Source organism: Acanthochromis polyacanthus, chromosome 21, assembly GCF_021347895.1.
Source record: "Acanthochromis polyacanthus isolate Apoly-LR-REF ecotype Palm Island chromosome 21, KAUST_Apoly_ChrSc, whole genome shotgun sequence".
In the NCBI taxonomy this organism is placed as follows: Eukaryota; Metazoa; Chordata; class Actinopteri; family Pomacentridae; genus Acanthochromis; species Acanthochromis polyacanthus.
Window position 1 is genome coordinate 5,033,696 of NC_067133.1, and position 13,468 is coordinate 5,047,163.

Here is a 13,468-nt window from a genome sequence, read left to right on the forward strand (position 1 = left end):
TAGATGAAGATTTTTATTTCAATAAGAAATTTAAACTTTTATGAATGCTAAAATTAATATTTCAACATTTTCCATCCTCCAAGCCTAGGAACATCACTGCTACATCATCGTAAAATACCGTCCATGTAGCAGTGAGAAAAAGTTGACCAAGAACAGTCAGCAGGAGTTGTGAGCAACGTTATTAATTTTTATTACTTCATAAAATATACACAAATACTGTAAATAAAGTGTGTTAAAGAACTGTACATGATATCAGTACACAATACATAAAGTGAAAACCCCATTGCCTTGTCCTCTTCCCCCGCTGTCCCCCAACTCAACGGTTACGATGCCACTGGGTCATGGTGGCCTGTACAAAGGTAATTACACCGAGTACGCTGCTATTTACACATCCCTGCAATTGCATCAGTTATGCTTTCTTCTGAGTGACATCATCGAAAATTGCTGGAGGTTAAAAATCCGAAAAAGGTGACATCAAACTATAAGCATATCGTTTCTGCAGAAGAAATATCGAAAGCCCTAAAAGTATTGCATGAGGTGGACAGGGAGGAAAAACAAAATAAGAAAATGTTATTCTAATAACTTACAAGATGATGGAATGAAAGAAAGAAAGAGAATAAAGGGCAGAAAGTCATTTCAGACAAGTAAACAATTGTATAACATAAATAGAGAACAGAGATAAAAACAATTCGCATACAAACAAAGACAAAATGAATTTAGTACTCTTAGCAGGGATTCACTGTATCACTCTCTCACTCACACACAGACACACACACACGTTAGATGACCCAGCTGGCACAGGAACAGTAGTACACCCCACAATTTAGTACTTTAAATAGTTTCTGAACCCAGCCCCTGTTTTTTTTGTCATTAGTACGCATTTTTCTACTTTACACCTTAAAACAAACAACCACATTTTGGCTTTACAATGAAATTAAAAAAACATATTTACATTAGAGTAAACATTAAAAAAAAACAAAAGAAAAAGTTGGATGCCCCCTCCCCTCCAAAATGTCATCCCTCACAGAGTCGGCCCGCTCCCTTATTACCTCCAATAACAAAAGAATAAAAAAAGGTAACATTAAGAACTATCATAAAAACTGCCGCCGCTGTTTGTTAGCCAAAACGGGCAGCTATGGTCTCTGGTCAAATATAGGTACGCTGAAAATTTCCTGAGGCGTTTCCCTCAAGACGTAGGAGTGTGTCTTTGCAAAATCTACGGTCACACTTTACCTCACCCACTGACATTAAAACCAAAGAAAACACTCGATTTAAAACAGGCAAAGAAAAGAGGCGATGAAGACTTGACGTTTCCGGGGACAGTAAATCATCACAGAAATGCATAAAGGGCAAGCAATCGAGACGTTACAACAGCTAACACCACTTACGTATCCGTTTTAGAGTCGCCTTTCTTTCCATCCAACTGTCCTCTCACGTACGTGTCCCTATTTATCTCTCAGCTGTTATTTCTTTCAAGAAGAAATGCAAAAATAAGGAAACTCCTATTTAAGATAGCTCCATGAAAGATGAGCAACATTCACTAAAAAAAGCTGTTTTGCTGTTAAAATTAAAAACAGAGAAATTGTTACTAAGCCTATATCAACCTTTGATGAGAAACATGCGTGTCCCTGATACCTTTTTGCTTCTTTGACACCAACTGTTCTTCACATTTTAAGAGTACAGAGGGAATGTTTTGAGGAAGAGGAGGGCAGGTATGAGCAACTGTCAAAGTGCAGCATTGTCATTTGCTTTCCGTTATTGTCGTGGTGGTGATCCGAGCTTCCGCGAAAGTGGTTCATGAAAGAAAGCATGTTGGAAACCTTCATTTTCCTGGATCCTTGAAAAAAAAAAAATGCACTGTCCTTCTCCAAAGACCCAAGTGTCCATTAGCAATATTTTCATAAAACAAGGTAAGAATAAAGGAAAATAAACCGCAGCGACAAATATACCTTGCAGCCCTGCAACAACAAATGGATTGTCGTTAGAGAAAGCATGAAAATGTGGACATGTAACTAAAATAGTGCAGCTACACCTCACCTGTCAGTTTCACGTGCATGCAGAGCCAACAAATCCTACTTCCCAAGGTGCTCAAATGGCACGCTGACCTGGAAATGATACAGCAGAAAAAAATAAAGGAGGCATTAGCATTGTAACGCCATCGCGCACTCACATTAACACACTGCACCAGGCTGTAGTTATCAGATGCAGCCCTGAACAGATTCATAATCATGCCAAATTTCATTCTATAGCGATTTTTCATTTGACCAATAGTTTTGTTTCTCTTAGCAAATAAGTGTCAAAAGATGGTAAGATATTCATGACACATTTAAGTTGTTGGGACATTTGATAACATTTTCACTAAAAATGCTGTGTCTAAAAATATTTATCCCTTTATATATTGTCACAATCTAGTTACTATACCATTCCAAATGTGAACTGAAAAATATAAAACACATTTCATGAAAACTCAAAAAATACAAACTGTTTATTCTCTCTAATGCAATGTCTTTTGTCCTTCTCTTAGATCATTTCTAGCCAGATGAAATCCATCGGTCAAGCGAAAAATCGGTATAAATCAAAATTTGGTATGTGAACAACTGTGGACTCAATTGTATAAATAATCCTGAGACGCACATATTCTTAATACAGTTACATACTACGCAAATAACACTGCCCTTTCTGCTTCTGCTACTTTCCACATTGATATCATTAGACAGACTTTAATATTTAAGACTACTTTGAGATATTTTTGCTGCACCACCTCAGTCGGCCAATAGAAGTTTGCTGTACCAAGCTAGAAATAAGCCCACAAGGTGTGTTATTCACAACATCATAACTTCAGAAGTTGTAGAGCTGATTCTAGTTTCAAAATCTACGTCAAAACAAGAAAAGTAATCAGAGAGCGTAGCACTCCACCAAGGCTGCTCAGTCGTAACATTTCCGACAGATAAGTCCGCAGTGGTGGATTTGTAGTAGGATCACAATCATGTGATCGTGTGCAGGCAGCTGATGTAGTGTTCACTTGTTGTCATGGTTACAATGACGCCATGCCCTTATCTCGCAATGATACAGAAATCTTTAACAAATCCGTGGATCCAGACTATAAGCTGCATCACTGCCAAAATCTAGTCATTTGGTCCTTGTGTCATTTCTGACCTTCTCTGAAAATTTTATCCAAATCCACTAGTCCGTTTATGAGTAGTGTTGCTAACAGACAAACAGAAGGACAAACGTACGCCGACTGTCTTTTCTCACCTGTGATGTAGAAATTCTGGATTGGTCGTGACGGGCTGTGAGGTCTGAGGACGATACGTTGGCGGGAGCCCCACGGTGGAGTCGCATGCTCACCTTCCTCTCCCGCTCTGCACGAGAAATTGCACGTGGCGATGTGTTACCTGAGATGATAAACAAAACAGGCTACATTTTATTGACATTTTTAAAAAAAATCCTGTGTCTGCATAGTATTATTCTGTTGAAATTTTAAATCGGTTTCGCTGAAAACTCACCAGACTGCTGGACCCGTGAGGCCGGGTTGGACATGGCTTGCTCTGGCCCATTCCTCACTCTGTTGGGAGCTCCAGGGTTGGGACCTGGAGGGAGGCCTCGTGCAGAACCCCTGGGTGCTGCTCCGATCCGCTCTTCCCTCTCATCACCAGTCCTCCTCTCCCGATCCCCATCCTCAGCTGTTCGACTGGCACCCTGACAGAAGAGATCAGCAACATTCAAGCTCTTCCACTGACAGAATCAGTTTGAGATTAGCTGTATTGTAAAAAGGGTTTTTGAACACTGCTGACAGCTAGGCACCAAAACAGACAAACTTTAGTGTAAAACGTTTGACGTAAACTTACGAATTTGAGCATGTTCCAGTCAAAGACGTAATCATAAGAGAAACCCTGTCGGTGGAACAGATTTCTGAAGAGCTGTCGTAGGTAGGAGTAGTCTGGTTTGTCATCAAAACGGAGTGAACGGCAGAAATTCAAGTACGTGGAGAACTCCGCTATGAGAGAATCAAAGACATGAGGATCAGTAATGAGGAGAAATACAGAATACACACCGATTTGCTGTGTATCTTCAGACCATGCATTCAGATTAACTCTGCACTGTTAGCATTTTATTTGACACTGACAAAACTCAGTGCAGCACCTGCAGATAATTTCAGAGGTATGTGGCTGCCCCAATGCACAGAGAGGCACGCCCAGAAACATCACTTACAAGGGTAACCTTTGCAAAGGACTTCGATGGGTGTGGACATTTTCTTCTCGCTGATTCGTTCATACTTCTGTCTCTTGGTTGCAGCCTTGAGGCCCTGCCAGGGGAGGGAGCCCAAGTTGAAGTACATGAGGACGTAGCCGAGAGACTCCAGGTCGTCACGTCTGGACTGCTCTGTGAATACAATGCAAGAGAGTGAGAAAAGAGGGATATCAGCTTAGTGCTACAACACAGAATCATGCACTCAGGGTCTATTCATAGCTCTGATAATAAAAAGGGAGAAAAATATCATGTCTTCTTCAAAAGTCCCATTAAACAGTCCGTTTTAAAAGGGCGATGCAAGTCTTACATGTCCCTAAAGCGTGCCCTTTGAGTTACAGCTCAAAATACAATAAAGACGGTTCATTTAACTATGAGATTTAACACCTGGTTATGGCCCTGTTCTGAATGGGCTGCTAGCTTTAGATACAAATGAGCTACTGCTGTGCACACCCCTTGTCAGAAGAAAACCAATGACGACCCTCTGTTTGGTGGGTATGAGAGGAACAGCACAGTAGCTGATAGACATTAGGCAGACAGTGATATTCATTTTGAAAGTGATCCACTTGGTTTTCAGTTCCTGCTGGGAGTCCATCAAGACTCTTGGGTTCTGCTTTTATGCATTGCTTTGAGCACTTCAGGGGATTGAGCATTTGACATTTTGGCAGTATTTATGATGTACCAAATCTTACATAGCCAGATCTATCTCCACATCACTATGTCAGTGCTTGACAACGATCAGTTCAGTATCTAATACTCCCTGTATTAGCCATAGGTTTTACTGGAATTTTGCAATGTCGTCTATTTACACCCTACAACTATTTCATGTTCGTTTTAAAAGCACTACAATTCTGGTCTTCTAGTCATATGCAGATAAAGATATCCCTCCCTGTAACAAACCAAAAATCCATATTTAACTAAAACACCAAGCAAATGAGCTTGTCGGAGTTTAACTGTGCATAGTGAGCACTGCAATGAGAGTGTTTAAATGGTTAGCAAAAAAAAAAATCTACTAAAACGACAATGCCACAAGATCACCGTTATCCATCCTAATCAGTCGTTTTCTGCCTCTTATTTTGATCCAGAAATATATTTTTAAAAAATACAGTGCAGAGAAGAGGCCCAGCCAAAATCTTACAATTGGGGGTAAGGGTTCAATGAGGAACAGTTTGAGGAAAATAGATCAACTTTCTGTCAAAAGAAAGGTTACGAACAAGCAAGGACTCCACATTTAGAAGCCACTAAGGTTTGGTGAAAAACATACATCTGATTAAATAAAACTGATTAAAGCGGGATTCCAAAAGCACTGACGAGTAAAATCTGGTGAGTACTACTGTGCTTTACACCTCCAGGCTAGGGATGAGTGTCACTGAGAGCAGCTCTGATGAATCACATTTAACAGGATGTGCAGAGGCAGCTGTCAACACGGAGCAAGGGTGTGACCCTGATGACTGAGAATTTTTGTGAGGCACACAGTGAAGGTTGCCTATCAGTAAGCCCACAGCTCTGTAGACAATCACATCAATACAATCAAACACAGCTCTTAGAAATCACAGCAAGGTAGTTTCTATGCATTTCAACCGACAGTTTTACGGAGAAAAGATTGGCCATTTGCCTACTAAAACCCCTGGACTGCACATGCCATACTGTATCCTGCATCACATTTAGTCAAGATTATCCACACATTTATGACACCCCTTTGCTATTTATGTAAAGCACCTTTCAGACAAGCACTCCATTCCATTAATCTAATTTAACGTACCAGTTTCACGTCTGAATGCGGACCCTGGTGACGTTTCCGTGACTGTCGCACTGGCAGTATTAGTAGATCTTACATAATAACATTTCTGTATCACTCTCAAAACAGTACAAGTCTGAACTGAACTGTCATTTTAACGGATAGTGACACACAAGCAGTATTTTCACCTGTGTCAAGTGAAGATTTGCCCACATTTTGGCATCAATAATCATCAAACACACACAAAAAAAATCACTTAATACATAGTTTTGGCCAAAATCACAACACACATTTTTCAGGACTTTTCTCTACAATTTCAAATCTATTAGACAATAAAGTGAAATGTCCGTCTACTGTGATGAGAACAGGCACCAACAGCTTAAAGATTATTGATCCTCACCAAAAATGAACATAATCCAAGTTTTTTCCCCACAAGATGTTAACTTAAGGAGAATTCTTCCAGTTGTTCAGAACTGTTCTCTCCTAGTTTAACACCTGCAGCATCACACAGCAGTAGGATCCATGCATGTGTCTTCAAATAGAGAGTTGTGCACATTTGCACATGGCCACTAACAGTGCTGGTAACTTACTTAAGTTGTAATAATTATAAATTATAAGGGACATAAAAAAGCATGGAGAGAGGATGAGTTGGGATGTGGATCTTGGACCAGGTCACACTGTGTAGACCTACATGTTGTCACATCAAACAGGTGAGCTACCACATACAGAATGGCAGCATAGTTTCCAGCTGTTCAGGACTATTTCTCTGCATTTCTTTACTCCATACATGCAGGATCAGACAGCAGCAGAAGAGAGCAGAGAGCATTTATGCACACAGCTACAGTTGTGACTTCATTAATGAGGTTTAACTATAAATTATCCTCAACACAAAGAAAGAGCAGACATCTAACAGCAGCTGTTTACTTTTATCACCTCAGACAAGTGAGCTGTCACACAGAGTCACAGCTTCTCTGTTCAGTTTCAATTTCACTGTTTAAGAAATCAGAGATAAACTGGCTGGTTAGTTATCTGAATACTTTGATCAGCTGCCATTAGTTTTGTTTTACTGTCATTGCATAATATATGCATGATACATCACATGGTGCATTAGTGCACTAGTCTTACATGAATCACAAACACTGTGTGAACCATCTCTCTTCCGGGCATTGTGGGGTATGTCTGAATGAGGTCATAAGGAACATCAACAGAAGAGTAACCTACATCTGAATGACCAGAATGCAGCCACTTTAACAGACTGACGAAGCCAGCAACGCTCAATATCCATGTCTGAAAGGGGCTTAATATACAGAAAGTAAACAATATAAATAACAACAACTGTAATAAGGGCTTTCTAGGAAAAAACTGCCTGCAAACACATGAAAACAAGGGTCAAAGCAAACCTTTAATCAAAGCCAACGCTCTGCGACACAAGTAAAGAATTGAGCATCAGTTTGTTACACTCGAAGCACACACCACACAATTCATTTAAAGGCATGCAAACCAAATTTGTGCTCATATTCCATGTGCACCTTACCAATTCCAAGATGTGTGTTGATAGAGGCGTAGCGCGCTGTGCCAGTCAGGTTCTTGTTCTCCCTGTAGGGGATGTGCTGGTGTGTGCGGGCATCGCGGTACTTTTTGGCCAAACCAAAGTCAATAATGTACACCAGGTTGCCCTTCTTGCCGAGGCCCATTAGGAAGTTGTCCGGCTTTACATCTCGATGGATGAAATTCTTGGAGTGGATGTACTCAATGCGACTTATCTGGAGTGAACAGGAGAGAGGGGGACACAATTGTCAGGTTCTGCAGCGCAAAACGTTCAATATTTTGGCACACAGAGAAGGAGGTGGTTATATTACCTTGTGACAATATAACCACAAGGTCATATTACATTTTACATGCTGTTAGACTGGTATAGTTTTACTCACTCTGCAATATTAGGCGAATTTCATACGTCAATGACATGAGCAAACTAAGACATAAAAGCATTACAAAGAGGGCAACAGGATATATGATGACCTCAGGCTTTAAGTGGAGAGTCAAACACCCATACAGAGAACTGGTACAACAAATTGGCAGCAGTTAGAACAAAAGGTGAGAGGAGTTGTGCTTCAGAGATGTTTCCATGGAATGAAGTATCTAGGCCAGCAAAGTCTGAGAAGAGGCCAACATTACAAACTACACTGAACGCACAAGAGCATGCAGCACAGACCGAAACATCTATAATCTTTAAAGAAGCCTCGGGGGAATCATGTGCAATGTTTCTATATAGAGCATGCAGCAACAAATAAAAGAAGTAAATCACGACCATGACCCAGTTAACACCGGGCCCTGTGAACAGAACTGCTTCACACAGCGCAGTTCTAACTGAGAGGGCTGTGAAACTGTCCTAATCCTCGTGTCCCTGACTCTGAGCGACAGTTTGTGTCGTACCATCTGGTCCGCCAAAAGCAGCACGGTCTTTAGGCTGAACTTCCGGGAGCAGAAGTTGAAAAGGTCCTCCAGGCTTGGGCCAAGCAGTTCCATGACCATCACGTTGTAGTCTCCCTCTGCACCACACCACTTTATCGATGGAATACCCACTAGTAGAGACAAACACACACAATCAGAACAAAGTCTTTTCAGCCTGTTATCACCAGCACACTTGTAACTTATATCATACACATATTTTCACAACATTCATGAGATCGGTTTGATGGAAATATCTGTATTAACCAATGTAAGTTCACTCTGAGATGGATTTATATCGCAGAAATGTGTTAGGATGACATTCCTTTAGACATTTTTCATGTTACTAGTAACACCCCATTCTGTAGAAAATGATGGTCTGGCGGCAGCTCACTATCATTCATCATCATTCTACTTGTGGGTGAAAAATGCTTTGGATTGTTTATATTTCTTTAGACCAATGCAAGCAACTTGGGCAGAGTCAAATCAAGGACACGGCTTCAGTGTCGTCTCAAAATAAGGAGACACTGTCATTAAAACAGTCACACTCCTGAATAAAAATGAAAACACCCCCAACAAAAAACTTTTCTAAAACTTCAACAATTTTCTGTGTGGTAGGTTGCTAGCCCAGAAGTTGCTTGTTCTTGTGAAGAGGATTTTGAGGAGAAAGCTGCATGAAACGTATCATCATGTATCGTCATCTTGCGTGTTTTGCAGACTTAGTAGAATATTCGGCTCCTTCATATTGCCAGGGACAACAAATTTGACGAGGAATGTGTTAAAAAATCTTGACAAGCGTGTCAAAGCTGCATTCGCTTACCTCCTCCTTGCATCATCTTGTAGAACTTGCTTTCGATGTGTAACTGTGGGTGCTTGGTCTTCACACATTCCAGCTTGATGGCTACCTCCTCACCAGTGGCAATGTTGGCACCTTGAGGAGACACGTTTAAAATCAACTACAGCTGCAAGAACCATGGCAAAGGGGCAAGTACCAGGCCAATGATGGATAAATGTGAAGGAAAATCCAGCTCAGTGCCCAGATAAAGGGGGAAATGAATGGTGAAGTATGAAAAGAGAGACTGTCCACTAACTAATGTGGAAAGAACCTTAACGGAAAGTTGAGTAAGGCATGCAAAAACTGAAAAAGAAAAAAAAACACAAAAACCAGTGTCCGTTTGTACTTACCAAGGTAAATATCTCCAAAGGAGCCACTCCCTATCTTTCGCCCAAGCCGGTACTTGTTCCCCACTCTCAGCTCCATGGCTGCAGTTGTCACTGCCAAGAGACCAATGTATTGTTAAAATAAAGCAAAAAACAGCACCTCGTCTGAGTTGTGTCACTTCCCTTTCAACTCGAAACAGTTGCTCCTATGCAAATAAACTAAACAGACGAAGACCATTTCCTCAATCAGCTGATGTGTGTCAATCCCAGAAACACTGAACTGACCACGTGTTTGTGTGAGAACGCAGCCTGAGCAGGGCTTGATGATCAGCAATCAGCTGTCTGGACTCCAGAATAAAAGATCAGATTTATAGGGTAGTTAAAGGTAGGACGGGAGAAGAAAGAAAAATTCAAAACGCAGAGCTACACGTGTGCCCATTTCCACTTGGAAGAAGAGCGAACCACAATCAGCTGCTGTATGAGTACTTGGACTTGGCACACATGAGGAAATGAAGCGCATTTTTTTGAGCCGAGCTGCATGTGATGCCGGAGCAGGATCATCACTTATTTAGTACTCACTCTACCATGCCACATTGTGCAGCCACTGCAAAGGCAAGACTAAGCTCTCTGCTGTTCTGTGCAGGCATTGCCAAGGGAGGGAAGGCATGAGCGGCGACTGGAAGCGCTGGCTGGGACTTTATCTATGTCAAGGCCCTCAGACGATCCCGTGTAATGAACTTCAGAGAGCCAAGTGCTGCAGAGAACGTACGAGTGCAGAGCATCGTTTATCAGAGACGTTTGCTTCCTGACCACCAATTTGGGGATGTAACATCAACAGAATGTGTCCTTTATAGCAACAATAAACCCCCATGTTCCAGATGCAGACCGAGCTTTCAATTAAGTGTATGTCATGTGCCTCATTTACACTTCGACAATACATGAAATACACTGCACCATCTTTGCAATATTTTGTGTTGCACTTAAAGCGGCCTCAAAAGTCTCATGACAACTCGGAGAATTGCAAAAACAAGACAATCTCAGTTTTGTGGACATGCCAACTAAAGCAAGCAGAAGAGTCATCAATTGTGCAGGACGACTCCTCTGCACTAAGTCTGCTTCCACCCAGAATCTCCTTCATCACAACACAATTATCCCACACATTACTTTCCTAGATTGGACGCAGTGCAACGAAAACAAGCTGAAGGAACCATTTTTCATCCTCAACGTACTCCTGAGAACATTAATCCTCGTGTTGTCTTACGGGTCAAAACTGACCCAGTTTAAAGTTTGAAAATGTGGAGAAAAATATATTTTCCACAGTGAATCTTCTGATGTTAGCATTTTCAACATTTTTTGGGAAATAGTTAAACATTTTTTGATGGAAAAAGAAATGTTTATTAAGAACATTCACACACAAAAAAAAAAAAAAATCAACCGAAATCCAGCGAAATTCACTGGATTTCGGTTGATTTTTTGTGAATGTCCTTAAAGAAAATATTAGAAGTTTTACTGATATACATGTAATCACTTGATATATTTTTAAGATTTTGTTGGAAGATTTTTACTAATTTTCTGAAAATATTTACAAGAATTTTCTTGACAAATTTGGGGGATTTTTTAGTATAAAACTTTTAAGGAATTATTGGAAGAATTTTTGGATTTTTTTTTTTCAAACAAGGAAACAATATTTCTTGTTGCCCGTAAATGAGGACAACAGGAGGGTTAACTGACCAATCATAAGAGATGATGAAGGCATCAGAACTCTACTTGGGAGGACAGACTGCCATGGTAGATGTGATGGAGGCAGATGGATCTAGGCTAATAAAGGGTTAGGGTTCATTAAACCAACAGGGTGTCTTATGTGCTGCATTCAGAGACCTGATTTAGGGAGCAACATTAATCACAAGGTCACAGAGTAAGAGCAATGATCAATTACTAAGTACACAAACAGTGACACACAATGCAAAACCAAGTGTTTAAGTGCATATTTAAGCTGCTCCACTGTTTTCATTTCCATAGGCGAGAGGCATTATCATAGTACAAACCTAGCAGCGACGTAAAGAATGAATGATTTCACATCTCAAGGATGGCCCGTGTGATGTTAAGCAAGTAGAATTAGCCAGTCACACTGCACTGGGAAAAACACCATGTGCTATTACGGTAGTAATCGTGTACAGGAGAGTGGATTGGTTAAGATGGTACAGCACACATCTGCTGGTCTGGGGGAGTCTTAGTGATGGCTGTGCTGGCAGGATGTCCCAAGGAGCTGTTTTACACCGAGCTTTAACTGTCTTTAAAAACAAGCTCGTGTTTTTGGACGAGCACTTCATCAGATGCACTTATGTGGAAAACACATACACTGAATATTGCTCTTTAACAGGAAAAAAATCACAAGTGTCAGGAGACCCAAAGCCAGAACATTTCACAATCCCAAGAAACAGAACAGCCCCAATGTTACGCCTCTTACTCAGACAGCTGTCAGCACACAAACAATCTGTGTTTCAGCCACTGAAAGCATGCATTATTATCATCATTTAGAGTCTAGAATTCACGTTAAATAGTTGTTTTATAACGATAATGGCACATATCAGGCTACATCTCCATTCCAGGCTAGAAAGCAAGTCATTTAGTGTTTCTGGAACTATATGTGCGACATTTTTAGCTACAATTCATATAATCTGCAAACAGTCATGATGTGTAATTTACAGACGCATTAAGTGACGCTGGTTAAAATAAATAATACAAAGCGCAGGCATTAGTTCGCTGTTAGCTGCTACGAGTAAGCTAGTAGAAACACGAACCGTGAGACGTACTGACTGCACCACGGATATTTCGTACATTTACAAAGAATAATAATAAATACAAATGTGTTTATCACACTCCGACACATTTTGTTTCACACTTACAACCGCACCCATACATGTACTGGACGAGCCCGTGTAGATAGCCATCCCTACTACTCGCCCCCTCCCCCTCTCCCGTAAGCCGTGAATAGAAGACTCTGATTCGGCCGAATCAGGCCGCTTTTCCCCCTTGGTTTCTGCGGTTCCGCGACCCAACACTCACCCGATATTAGGTTCGTCCGAGAGCTGGGTTGGTGGAGGTTCTGATCCGATGGTTGTCAGTCGGACAAGTGCCCGGGCAGAAGAGGATGGGAGCGGATTCTGGTGGCTCTCATACCCCCAGCTCTTAGCTCAGTCGTCGGCTGCACTCACTGTATTAGTCCCTGAGAAGCTCCAGCAGCACGGGCGACCGTTCTCTGTTCGAGTCTGTCTCCCCCCCGCCCCCCGCGTTACTTAACAACGTGCGTGCTCACGACGTCAATGATGTCATCCTCTGGCTGACAGGGAAGCGTCATTAAAGGAAAACATCACCCAGGAGCAATCCTTCCTACCTCACTTTTAAAACAAGTATTACCACAACCATTAGAGAAAACCGCACAGGTAAACAGCAGCACAAATGACCCATTAAAGCTTATGAAATAAATTAAATATTCAAGATCTGGATTGTCAAAAGAACAGATTATAGCTTTAACTTTGAACAAGAGCTTCAAACAAGTGAGAGTTCAGATGTGTCTAAAGCTTTTGGAGCATTTCACCAATAAGTGTTTGTTTTGTTTTCAAAAGGTACAAGAAATATTACTGTCCGTGAATGTGGCAACAAGACATTTATCAGATTTGTAATTTATTATTTAGGCTGTTGCTTACCTTTACTAATTACTCCGCCAAGGAACATAGTGGAGTTATGTGCAGATCAGCTATGTTTGTCCTTCTGTCTGGTTGACTCTGTGCAACATTACTCAAAAATTGTGTAATGGATTTGGATTAAATTTTCAGGGAAGGTCAGAAATGACACAAGGACCACATGATTAGA

At 41.1% G+C, this 13,468-nt stretch overlaps 1 protein-coding gene across 1 annotated transcript; it reads right to left on the reverse strand.

Annotated features, from left to right (window-relative positions):
- Positions 1-166: 166 nt before the first annotated feature.
- Positions 167-12,886, reverse strand: LOC110961194 (casein kinase I). Its single transcript, XM_022208723.2, has 11 exons — positions 12,662-12,886; positions 9,620-9,709; positions 9,255-9,365; positions 8,420-8,568; positions 7,521-7,749; positions 4,213-4,383; positions 3,849-3,997; positions 3,507-3,699; positions 3,256-3,395; positions 2,038-2,105; positions 167-1,958 (listed from the first exon to the last, which is right to left on the reverse strand). The coding sequence occupies exons 2-10, from the start codon at positions 9,693-9,695 to the stop codon at positions 2,073-2,075; spliced, it is 1,251 nt and encodes a 416-aa protein (XP_022064415.1). The 5' UTR covers positions 9,696-9,709; positions 12,662-12,886; the 3' UTR covers positions 167-1,958; positions 2,038-2,072.
- Positions 12,887-13,468: the final 582 nt, after the last annotated feature.

What these genes read in the sequence shown, in the direction of transcription:
- LOC110961194 (XM_022208723.2), bottom strand. Translation starts at nt 9,695, where the DNA reads ATGGAGCTGAGAGTGGGGAACAAGTACCGGCTTGGGCGAAAGATAGGG. An exon ending in TGCTTTTGGCGGACCAGATG is followed by an intron (nt 7,750 to 8,419) that starts GTACGACACAAA and finishes TGTTCACTCCAG; the next exon opens with ATAAGTCGCATTGAGTACAT. An exon ending in CTCACGGGTCCAGCAGTCTG is followed by an intron (nt 3,396 to 3,506) that starts GTGAGTTTTCAG and finishes TTATCATCTCAG; the next exon opens with GTAACACATCGCCACGTGCA.